This window comes from Gambusia affinis, linkage group LG13, assembly GCF_019740435.1.
Source record: "Gambusia affinis linkage group LG13, SWU_Gaff_1.0, whole genome shotgun sequence".
In the NCBI taxonomy this organism is placed as follows: Eukaryota; Metazoa; Chordata; class Actinopteri; order Cyprinodontiformes; family Poeciliidae; genus Gambusia; species Gambusia affinis.
Window position 1 is genome coordinate 13,950,235 of NC_057880.1, and position 11,610 is coordinate 13,961,844.

General features: G+C 39.8%; 2 protein-coding genes across 4 annotated transcripts; one reads left to right on the plus strand and one right to left on the minus strand.

Annotated features, from left to right (window-relative positions):
- Positions 1-79: 79 nt before the first annotated feature.
- Positions 80-3,360, minus strand: LOC122843048 (tripartite motif-containing protein 16-like). Its single transcript, XM_044137495.1, has 7 exons — positions 2,763-3,360; positions 2,563-2,658; positions 2,240-2,473; positions 2,000-2,159; positions 1,787-1,909; positions 1,296-1,432; positions 80-1,202 (listed from the first exon to the last, which is right to left on the minus strand). Exons 1-7 carry the CDS (start codon positions 3,159-3,161, stop codon positions 819-821), a joined length of 1,533 nt encoding a protein of 510 aa, XP_043993430.1. The 5' UTR covers positions 3,162-3,360; the 3' UTR covers positions 80-818.
- A 1,505-nt stretch (positions 3,361-4,865) lies between these two features.
- si:ch211-198a12.6 (uncharacterized protein LOC563253 homolog) lies at positions 4,866-11,065 on the plus strand. 3 transcript variants are annotated; one of them, XM_044137496.1, is made up of 2 exons: positions 4,866-5,123; positions 7,554-11,065. In XM_044137496.1, the coding sequence occupies exon 2, from the start codon at positions 7,673-7,675 to the stop codon at positions 9,386-9,388; it is 1,716 nt and encodes a 571-aa protein (XP_043993431.1). In that variant the 5' UTR covers positions 4,866-5,123; positions 7,554-7,672; the 3' UTR covers positions 9,389-11,065. The 3 variants fall into 3 exon arrangements, with proteins under 3 accessions (XP_043993431.1, XP_043993434.1, XP_043993433.1); XM_044137499.1 differs by lacking the exon at positions 4,866-5,123 and adding an exon at positions 5,646-5,743; XM_044137498.1 differs by lacking the exon at positions 4,866-5,123 and adding an exon at positions 5,762-6,277.
- The last annotated feature ends 545 nt before the right edge of the window (positions 11,066-11,610 follow it).

An 11,610-nucleotide genomic window follows, 5' to 3' on the forward strand; every position in this document is an offset into this window, starting at 1 on the left:
AAATAATTTTGGTTCACCTAGCTGTCCTAAAAGAGATCAAGTTCATTACGATTTGATGTCAGACAGTGAGGAAAAAAAATTCGCCTTTTTAAATATTTTATTTCAAATTAATAACAAAATACAATGTAAATACTAGGTATAGATATAATGTTCCCTTTATTACCGTGATAGGATGATTAGTGTCAATTTCTTAGTTAATAGTTTTTTATAACCCTAAGCAATCCCAAAAAAGTGCAACAATAACCAGAATGTGATAATTTATGTATTCGCTTGATTTTGACTTTTTAGTCTTGGGAAGAGAAGTACATTTGTTTCAAAAACAAATGGTTTCATGGTTTTCTTAAAAAACGACTTGAAAGATTTTTATGTACAATAATTGTTGTTAAAAAAAAGAAAATATCCTCTGAGAGACATTAAAGAAAACTCAAGCAACTCACAGAAAGAAATGTATGGAATATATTACGGTGCTTCATGGTTGCTTTGAAATCTCTCCTCAAACCTTCAGTTAGTTAATGCAACAGAAATAAAAATTTCCATCAGTTTTGTTCATGCTCATTTCTGTTATAGTTGAACCACTTTAAACAAACAATGTAAATCAGAAGATTTGGTAAAAGAAATTAAAGAATGTTTTTACATTTTAATTCCTAAATACAACAAATATATTGACATAAAATGAAACCTTTTTCTATCCGCAACTCATGTGTATGTAAACAAACATGATAAAATAGAACCCAAGTACAATTTATCTCATCTTTCCCATAAATTTTGAGAATATTAATAGTCTGTGATTCAAAAGATCTGATCCCATGGCTCTTCTCCTACAGCCTTATAGAAGAGCCAAAGCCCCACACGCTAAAAGCAGGGTACAGAGGCTCCACAAATGAAGTCTGAATTTTGTGCAGAAGGCGCATGTTATCAGAGACACTGTAATATGCAAGTATTCCCTTCCCGTGGTCCAAGTAGACTCCGATGCGGGATGACACAGGGGCAGAGAGGTCTTTGCTTCTGTTGTTGTGCACAAAGGTGAACTTGGACTCAGAGCAATACAAACTCCATGACTTTTCATTCCAGCCAAGGCTGCAGTCATTGCCGTTTCCTTTTCTCCGGATTCCCTTGTAGGTAACAGCCATGTCTATCTCTGTTCCTCGCCAGTCCACTTCCCAGTAACAACGAGATCCATACACACTTTCTCTGCACAACACCTAAACATATGGAAAGACCAACGTGATCAAAAACCAAAAGCAGCATAAAAAATAACAATGAAATAAAACATGATTCAAGGTGTAACTCCCCACCTGTTGCCAGTGATCAAATCGATCTGGGTGATCAGGGTAGTGTGTAGGGTCACTCTTCATTGTTGCTGTTCTGTTTCCTTCTGAGAGGAGAAGGTTTCGGTGGACTGTGTTGACATCCAGAGTCAACTGGTGAGAATCTGAAAAGGGAAAAAAATAGTAATAATATGGGTCCTTGAGGGTGGTTTTTAAAATTTCTCATCAGATTTACCATGATCGAGCACTAGAGTGTAACTGGGTGTGGTATGGAAGTAGCTTTTGCATGATGGTGTAACAAAAGCTGTTACACCTGTGTTTGCTTCACTAACTCTGGATAGTAAGTAAGACTTTTAACCGACAGATAAACCAGTTGAGCAAGCTGAACACCTTTATTCAAGTTTCAGTCATTTTACTTTGTGGACTCACCCTTTTGTCAAATGATGGTGTAGTTATAAACAATGAGACCAGGTCAGACAAAATGTATAGTTTTATTACCAAAATATTGTGCTACTTACATTTCAAAAAATCTTCTCTTGTCCTTGGCTCTTCTACAATCCTTGCATCAACGCTCACAATTGATTCTCTTCTTGGCTTTAATTCAACTTCCTTTGCGTCTTGCGTGATGTAAACTTCCTTCACTATGAAAGTTAAGAAAAAAAACAGGGGATTCATCAAACTGCTTGGTTTTGGGTGTATTTGGAGAGGACAAAAAAGACAATTATGTTTACCTGCTTCAGAGATTTTCATAATTTCTGTCTTGTTGACTTCTTCCACTTGCAATTTCAATGCCGCAATGGCTCTCTTGGCAGGATCAAAGGAATAATTGGGAACAACTTGGATGTTGTTTAGGTCTTCATACCCAGAGGGGCCCGATAGAGACTGCCAGCTCTGGTTAACATAAAAACATCCCCATAAATGAGCATATATCCCACTCTGAGCTCTAAAGTCATTAGACAGATCATCCTCACCTGCAGAAAATGAATGTGATCATCAGTGCGGGAGAGCTTCTCCAGGTTGTTGTGTCTCTTCCTCAGCAGAGTTATCTCCTCCTCCAAGCGGTCCAGGAGTAGCTCCCCCTGGGTCACGGTGGTTCTTTCATGGGAGAGAACCATCTCTTTAACTTCATTGTACTTCCTCTCTATAGAATTCAGAAGCTCAGTGAAGATCCGCTCATTTTCTTCAAGAATTGTTTGAGCAGAGTGCTGTTGAGATACATGTGAATGATTAGAAAAGAATTGCATTTCAGAACAGAAAACCTTTCTGCCACATAACTGGGATGTCTTCGACTTACTTTCACTGATTCAACTGCTTGTCTTAGATCCTGCCATTTTTTAATTCTTTGATCAATCCTCTGTTGAGACTTGTGCAGAGTGGTACCAAGTTGCTTCTACAAAAAGTCAAGGAAAGGGAAGTTTAAATAATCAAAGGCTAATATCAACACACATGTTTTTCTGAGTTCAAAGTACAGAATGAGTTCTGTTCAATGCTCACTTGTTTCTCAGTCCTCTCAGTTCCAGCCGGGACGATGTCATGGTGTTTGTGTTCATCCATCATGCACAATACGCAGACTGATGTCTGATCAGTGCGACAAAAGGCCTCTAGCAGCTTGTCGTGCTGGGCACAGACCTTCTCTCTCATCTGACCCGTGGCTTTGACTAGTTTGTGCTTCATCAGGGTGGGGTAGTCATAGTGTGACTGCACGTGTTCCCCACAATACGATGCCAGGCAAACCAGACAGGACTTCTCGGCTTTTTGCTTCCTCGTAGTGCAGAAGTCACAGAGGACCTCCCCATCCTTGGTCCTCTGCCTAGTCTGGTTTCGACTGGTTGACCGGCGAGATTTGTCCAAATTGGTATATCTGTCCAAGTCCAGACTGTCTGAGTGAGACATTTTCTTTTCCAAAGATGAGAAAATAAATCCAGCAAATAAGACACCAAAAATAAAATCCACTGCGAAATCAGCTTGAGAGCAGTGTGATAGCCGTTTAATGAATCTTCTCCGGTTGCTGGTTAAAGAAAAAGACTACAAGTAAACAAGATCAAGTATGTATAACTGAGCTCCCGAAGTGAACTGTTCAGGCGAAACTGAAAGAGTGGCGCTTTGTGTGACAGAATGTTTGCTATGTGGACCAGTCTCACGGTTAAACCAGTATTCCAGGTTGGACAAATGATAGTTCTGAAACCCATTTAATAGGATGAAACTGGCTCAAAGGTCAGAAAAAAAAAAATAACATTTTGAAATTAGCGGTAACATTAAGTCATATATAGTAGCTAAAAAAGACAGGTTAGCAGGTTTCCACTTTATTCTTCAAAAACTTATTTTTAATCTCGTAAAACCTACAAAACCTGATCAATTGCTAAAAAAAATGTCACTGGGGAAGGAGCACCATCTAGTGGCAGAAATGGACAACTTCCTATTCCTCCTTTATCAGTCATCAGTAGTTATCAGTATCTAGCATAAGTAGGATGTTAGAATAACAGCGTCACTGATAGCAATGAAGTCATGAACAACAGCTTAGAATGAGATGGCACCAAACAAGAGATAGTTTACTTCAAATTTTCGAAAGTTTGAAGTAAACTTTCAAAACTTTCAAACTCAAAAAATGAACTTCAAAACTGGAAAGAGTCCATAATCTGTCAGACATAGTGGTTGTAGCATCATGCCCAGAGTGTATTTTACTGCTAATGATACTGGTGGGATAAATCTTCAATTTATCTTAAGATAAACAGAGATATGGTTCAAACTTGCACACATTGGGTTTTCCAAAAGATTAATAATTCCTAATGCACATTAAAACTGGCTTCATAATGAATAAAGCAGGTCATTAAGCCTCTGGAGTGATTTTATCTTAAATTCCTTAGGAGATTTATGGACTATGGTAAAAAAAAAAAAAATCTCTGTAAGAATGCCAATTAAAATACACTTCTGAAAAGAATAGTAGTCATATACAATGGTGATGTCAGCAGCTGTTGACTACACTTAGTGTATGGCGTCACCACCCATTGCCAAGGCCTATTTATTCAAATATCACTGTGTGGGACTATAATATGTTGATTTTTTTACCCCTTGTGAATAAGTGACAAAATACAACTAATTCAACCTTGAGTACCCAACTGTTGTTCTTTAAAACAACTGAAGTGATATAGTGTTTCAGTTCACCCTGAAAGAAAAGCAAGGTTGTAGAAGCAGCATTAAAAGTCTCATCCGAAAGCAAGGATGAGCTAATGTAAGTCTCCGATTAGTGGATGCTCCACCTCGACATATATTCCGATGGAGTCTGTCTATACAAGATGTTCTATACATGCTTAGTGAGATTTTCACTGATGAGATTTAGCACAATTTCAAAACAAATCTTCAGAATTAATCACCTTTACTGCAAACCTACATGTTTGCCTCCTTAATAACTTATTTACTCAGTCCATACATAGCCAGCTTTAATTAAATGCCCAGCTAAATTTAAAGAAAACCATACCGTTTATTGGAAATATTTTGGCAGAATGAAAGGTTTACTCTTTTCCAACAGAATAATTAATACTACTTTAAATTTATTTTTTGAATCTCCTGCATTTTAACTCCCAGCCTGTAGGGGGTGACGATGGTGTAGGTGCCGATGTGAAATGACAATAGTTGCTTTCGCTAAAGTGCGTCGGAGGTCCAACGTTGGCGCCAGATGAGCTGTGGCGCCAGCTGTACACACAGGCAGTGAGAGGAAACGAAGACACACAGAGCAGAGCAGTGTGACGAGGCTCACTGAAAAACTTGCAAAACTCCCATCAGAACCAGCGTGTAAAATCTCCAAACGATTCTCCTGCTTCTCTCTCTGCAACAACCACAAAGTAAAAGGACAGAAAGGTGGGTGTGTGCATGCAAGGTTTTGTATACTAACTCTATAGGATGTTAATCCCGGTGAACATTTCATCCTTTAAATGCAATCCATTCTCAGACATATTGTCTCTATAGGTGGGCGAGTGTGTTCCGGTAGATATAATCCTGTAGTATCTTTTTAAATATTGTGTGTATAGGGTGGTAATAGCTGACCAGCAGTTTACAACTCTGATGGAAAAATACAGGCCTTGACCCACGATAATCGTAACAGCAGAGCCCTAAAAGCATACCAACACAGGAACTCATAGGTTTAAGGAACTATATTATCTTTAAATTTATTAGTCTGTAGTCTGTAATCTGTATTTATGTATGAACTACTCCACTTTTGTCTCTACACAATGTAGTTTTGAATGCATAGATTAGTTTTTTATAAAGCTTATTCGCCAGTGTTTTGTGATGTGAAATTATATTAATCTGCATGCATATGGATACTTTCGCTTTGGTAACGAACTGGATTAGCTGAGTTTTTAGCTCGGCATCATGGCTATGTAGCCGCGACATGCATGCTTGGTAGCTGCTAACACAATCAAGGCCGCCATTGCAGTGTGGTTGTTCTGCTGCTGCCGCAGTGAAACACTCAGTATCAGGTCAGTCTGGTTCACGCAGGCATCGTTTAACAAACTGTTTGGTTCTCGTTAACTTGAAGAGGTTATTTTAGCTTCATCTGCGCCGCAAGTTTCTCGTCTTTTGTGACTATAAGTCGCCCTTTCCCGGGCTTTTCGCACAGCAGCGTCCTTCTTCAGTTAGCCATCTTTGTTTCAGCTAACCAGCGCCTGCTTGGATTTATAGGCGAGTCTTAGCGTGCTAAATACACTTTTAGTTAGGTCAAAAGGCAACACAACATCGTAACTTTAATGTCCAATGATTGTTTAGGATCATCTATTCGAGTTCTTCAACAATATTTGGTCCCTTTAATGATTGTTGCCCACCCTGTTTAGATATATTGTGTATGACGGAAGCTAAGGCGGATAACGTTAGCCAGCGGCAGCCATCTTAGACTAGCTGGAAGTGCTGGTGTGGCACAACAAGATGGCCTGGTAATAATCGCACTGGGAGAATTTCCGCGTCGTTCCGTCGTCCTAAGGTGCGCTTCTAAATTCGGTCTGGCCGCCTGTTTTATTGTAAGTGTTTGTCGTCTTTGAAGTCCTGAAAGCACAGTACTCGCGTATGTGACCATCTTCCAGCTAGTTAGCTGGCTAAAATGCAAACGCACTAGCAGCTAACACAATGCTGTTTTGTCGGTAACCAGTCGCCCGTCCTCCATAGCCAGCTAACTAGCGGCTATGGAGGCCATTTGTAGCCGTTGTTGAAAGGCTAACAACCTAAATGTTTGATAACAAAAAGCCCGTTGTTTAAATGTTCAGATGGTTACTCGTATATCAAAATAAGGGCGAGTCATAAAGCCAATCTGAGGGAGAAATTGGGCATTAAGACCGAATAAGAAACTGCGTGGTTTACTTTTGTTTAAACATCACTGGAGTATAGCTAATGAAGCGAAGCATGTACGCTAATGTAGCCAGCAAATGCATCACCTGGTTTGCTCAGGCATGAGTTATTTCCATATATAGGTTAAGTATATTAACCTAAGCGCACAGTTTTTTAAATTAAGATTTAATAGCACACAACTTTAGTTCCTACAAACTATAGTTGTTGTGGTTTTGTGGATATTTTGTTGCTGTTCTGATATCTCTATAGTTTGCACAGTGGTTTAAGCACCATTACCTCTAGAGGATGAGATATGTTCAGATTTTCATACGTTTTTAAATTAGTAAAGTCTCACATCACTGTTAATGTTCAACTTACTGCTAAATTATAATATGGGCATTAAAAGTTTGAAATGCAAAATAGTTGTTGCAATCCATTAAGTTTCTATGCAAGTTAATCAAATTAAATACATTTAATTTACCATCTGCATTAATTGCACTCAGTTAATAGTAAAGCTGCACAGTCTACTAAATCACAGTACGAACGTGTGCAGTATTGCAAAGGGCTGCTTCAATGCAATATTTAGTGGGCTGCAATATATTTGGAACTATGTATTTAAACAGCTTTCCAGTAATATATGGCAAAAAATCAGTTTAGCTTTATTATTCATTAAACTCACAATAGATATAAAACACAGTAGGATTTACTGTCATTGTGTGGATATTATTGAAGTTATTCAGTTACTTTATTGGTGCACAAACTAAGTAGTAAAAAAAAAAAGTAAAGTAAATGTGATACTATTTCCAAAATTGGACTGGCCTAATTGATACTAAATTGGTCAATAATTGAATGATTGGTAAGCAACAAAAAGATCGTATGATAACTTATTTGTGAGTAAACACTGTTTTGTGACATTTCTTGAATAATGTCTTCACTATTTTCTTTGTCAATGAATTTTTTCTCTTGTTCCAGGTCAGCTCACTGACAAGAACACCGGCGCAGGCGGAAAAACCCCCAACATATAACCCCGATTCCCTCTTTGGTCATCATCCGGCAGAAAAACGGAGGCCGTGGGGCTGGAGTGTGTTCTTATGGCCGAGTCAGAGACTGAATGTGACACGCCAGGGCTTGACACACTTGGGTCGGAGTGTGTCATAGCCCATAGCCATGTCGACCTTCACTATGGAGCCGAAACGGAGATCATGACAGAGGAAAAGCGTGGATTGGAGTTGGAGATCCACGGCTCAGACTTAAAGATCCAAGGACTCGGGGGAGAACTTGGGGCTGTCGCATGTGTGGATGCGATCGTTGCTGAGACAGACCATGACTATATTAAGGTGGAGCATGCTGACATGCACTGTTTCACAGCGGCAGAAATCAAGACAGAAACGGGTGAGACTTTACTGGGAGAGGTGCTGCTCAAGACAGAAGGTGAGCATGTGGTGAAAATGGAGTCTGATCACGGCGGCGAGTTGACAGTGGAATCTGAGAATGGTGTAATCATACATGAAGCTCATGGCCTACAGTGCAACGAATGCGGGGAGATCTTTGGCAGCATAGCTGATCTTCACCAACACTTTGAGATCCACAAGGACCTCAACCCGTATATCTGTATCCACTGTGGGGAGAGTTTTGCTGTAGAAGCCAGTCTCAAGCAGCACATGAAAATTCACATGAAAGAAAAACCGTACGTTCCCCCAGGAGTTGACCTGATCGGTAAAGATGTTATTGATGCCTACAGCCTTAAGTCTCATCAGATGATTCATTTGCCAGACAAGCCCCACAGATGCACAGAATGTGGCAAGAGCTTCGCAGCTGCCATAACGCTGAGGGAACACATGAAGATGCATTCTGAAGACAAACCGTACAAGTGCACACAGTGCAGAAAGAGCTTCGTCCGCAGGAGGCATTTAAAGAAGCACCAGGAGGTCCATGCGCGCGAAAAGCCATACACCTGTGGCCAGTGTGGCAAAGGCTTCGCTACGACTTCCAACCTGAAGCAGCACCAAAAGACCCACACAGCAGTTGTGCTTGGAGACAAACCCCATCGGTGCGCACAGTGTGGAAAGTGTTTTGCGGCCGCTGCAACTCTGAGAGAGCACCAGAGGATTCACTCAAGTGAAAAGCCGTACAAATGCAACATGTGCAGGAAGAGTTTTGTCCGCAAGCGTCACCTGAAGAAGCATCAACAAGTCCACGCTGGGGGGAAGCCCTACACCTGCAGACATTGCAACAAGGGCTTCAACCACTCCTCTTCCCTGTCTCGCCATAACAAGACCCACCTGCAGAACCCGGTGTTTTCTCCACCTCAGCCTGGGAAACCCATCACTTTCGTCTCGCCTCCAAAGCAAAGAGTACTCCAGGAAGGAGAGAAACCATACATGTGCCACCACTGTGACAAGGGCTTCAATCATTCCTCCTCTCTGTCACGGCACCAAAGAGTCCATTCGGATGGAAAAACATACACCTGCGGTCACTGTGGCAAAAAGTTCAATCACTCCTCCTCTCTTGCGAGGCATCAGAGAGTTCATTTGGAGAAGCAGCAGGCGCTCACGTCGCCGCTGCAGACACAGCAGCAGTTACAGCCACAACCACAATCACCACAGCCACCAACACCACAACCGCAGCAGTACACCGCCATCCCTGTTGGTAAGGCTTTCTCCAACAATGCCTTCCCAAAACAGCTCATCCTGTCTGTCGAGAAACCATACAGGTGCTCTCACTGCGGAAAAGGCTTTAACCATTCTTCCTCTCTCTCCAGACATCATAGGATCCATGTAGATCACAGACCAGGGCCGCACCCTTAGAGGCAGCCCTTAGCCCACATTACCACTTTTCATATGTTTCTGTTCCCCAAATCCTTATATCTATATCACAACACCACAGAAAATGGTAGGCCAACTTCTGCAGACAAAGAGGTCATGTCAGCATCTAGCTCTGGTTAAGTGGAGCAGCTCAGAATAAATGGACAATAATTCAGATTTATTCAAAAGGCGGGGACTTGGCTTGAGAGACTGTGCAACATGCGACTCTGAACTGAACCCAATTCTTTGTGTGCAGCTTCAAGATGGTATAGAATATAGTGAAGAAATTTCTCGTGATTCTGTCTCACTCGCTCCAGGACATCCAGAACTCTTTTAAAAGAAAAACAAATGTGGTTTGAAAATCTACAAGATAAAATAGTAACTTTGGGTAAATATACCCGTCATCGTTTTCGTAGAATTCCACTCATGTATCTTCAGGTGCACACATTTGCTTTTCAGCTGCGACTTTATTAAAAATGTCAAATACAACTGAACAGGAACTGTTGCCCCATTTGAATATTTTTTCCCTCTCAGATGTAACCCGTATGAAGCAAATATCAAAAATCCAATGTAGATAATTCTTGATTTTCTTTTATATGTATGTATAGTTAACTAGTGTGCTGTTCCAGACGACACAGTTTTTGATAGCAAAACTCACTCTCCATGTTTTGGTTTTTTTTTTTTTCTTACTTTAATTTGTTTTAAGTGTTGGATATAAAAACGAAAAGAAAAATGTTGCAAATTTTTCCATAAAGTTGGGCTCCGTTAGCATGAGCCGTCTTGTATATTTATGAGATTGGATTTTTGTATGTCTCTGTTAGCACGGCTTCATAAACTGTACAGAGAGCAATACTTGTCGAGACCCCAGTCTATTCTGACATGCAATCTAGCTATGAGGAAATGCATATTAGAAAATAAAAATCTTTTGGGTAGCATATTGCAACATGACCCGTGTCCTAATTATTTACTGTGTGGTTTCAACTTCACCTAAGATCCAAATGTACATTATTGCTTTGGAAACTAATTACCTGTGTATAGTTATAGGTAACACATATTCTTGTTGACCTGCAAACTTTTCGTTGTTTGATCTAAAACAAAAAAAGTTGTGTATACTAAAACATGAGAATCTCATTTTACAAGATTTTTCTGAAGTCCAATGGATTGCGCTCTATTTACTGTTCTGTGTAAAATATCTTTTACAAACTGACGTATTTTTTTAAATATGGCTTGGGTTATACGAAAGAGAATGAGACGGAATTTTATGAGAGTTGAACATTTGGTGAGCAATATCTTTATTTGGATAACAGTTGTGCGTCACACTGTAGCATAGTTCTTTTCCTTGTGTTAGTTAGGTGCCTTATTGCATGCAATGTAGAAATGTATGCCCAGCTGTTATTTGAGAAGTTAGGGTTTTCAGGATTTTTTTTTTTTTTAGTTCTTACTCATTAACTTAGCCTACATTTTAATTTGTCACCTTTTTTGCTTTCATGTATATTGCAATGTGTTTACACTGTTACAACTATATTGTTTTATTCCCCCTTTTGATTTATTTTTTGTCAATGGCCTCATTGAGAAAATGGTGTAAAAGATCCATATAGACTATTCTTAAGGGTAAACCCTGTAACACATCTTCCCCATCTGAGTGGCACATATATGGATAAATAAAGGTTGTTGACTCTCTCATGGTGTTGAATTAATGCAGTCTGGAGTAGTACTAAAATAATTATGCATAATTATTGTCACAAATGCCAAAAATTATTTACTGAACCTGCACTTACACTGTTTAAACACATGGCGTCGCTGTTTACCGTCAAGCATGCCAAACAGTCTTGAGTTTCTTACAACTTTGTCTTAAAACTATAAACGGCATCAATTTCGGTGAGTAAAAGCTGTGAATAGACGTGAAGCGTCTTGGGAATTACCTTTGACCTAAAAAAGAACAACATGTCTCCTACATGAACTAAACAACACGATGGTTTACATTTCTTCACAGCTGGAGGCTTATTTTTGTCCGAAGCAGAGGAGCTAAGCTATTATGTTGTACCATTAACTGTATGTTTAGGGATGATTCACCCACTCTTTCAGCACGTTTTATTCTTTCAGCAATAGCATTTTTCTTGCCATTCCTGCATTAAGGCTAAGTTTTTTTAGATTTTCAGTTGCTTCCAGCTGTAAATTTTTGCAGCTCCTCCAGAGTCACTGTGGGCTTTTTAGCTGTTTCTTTG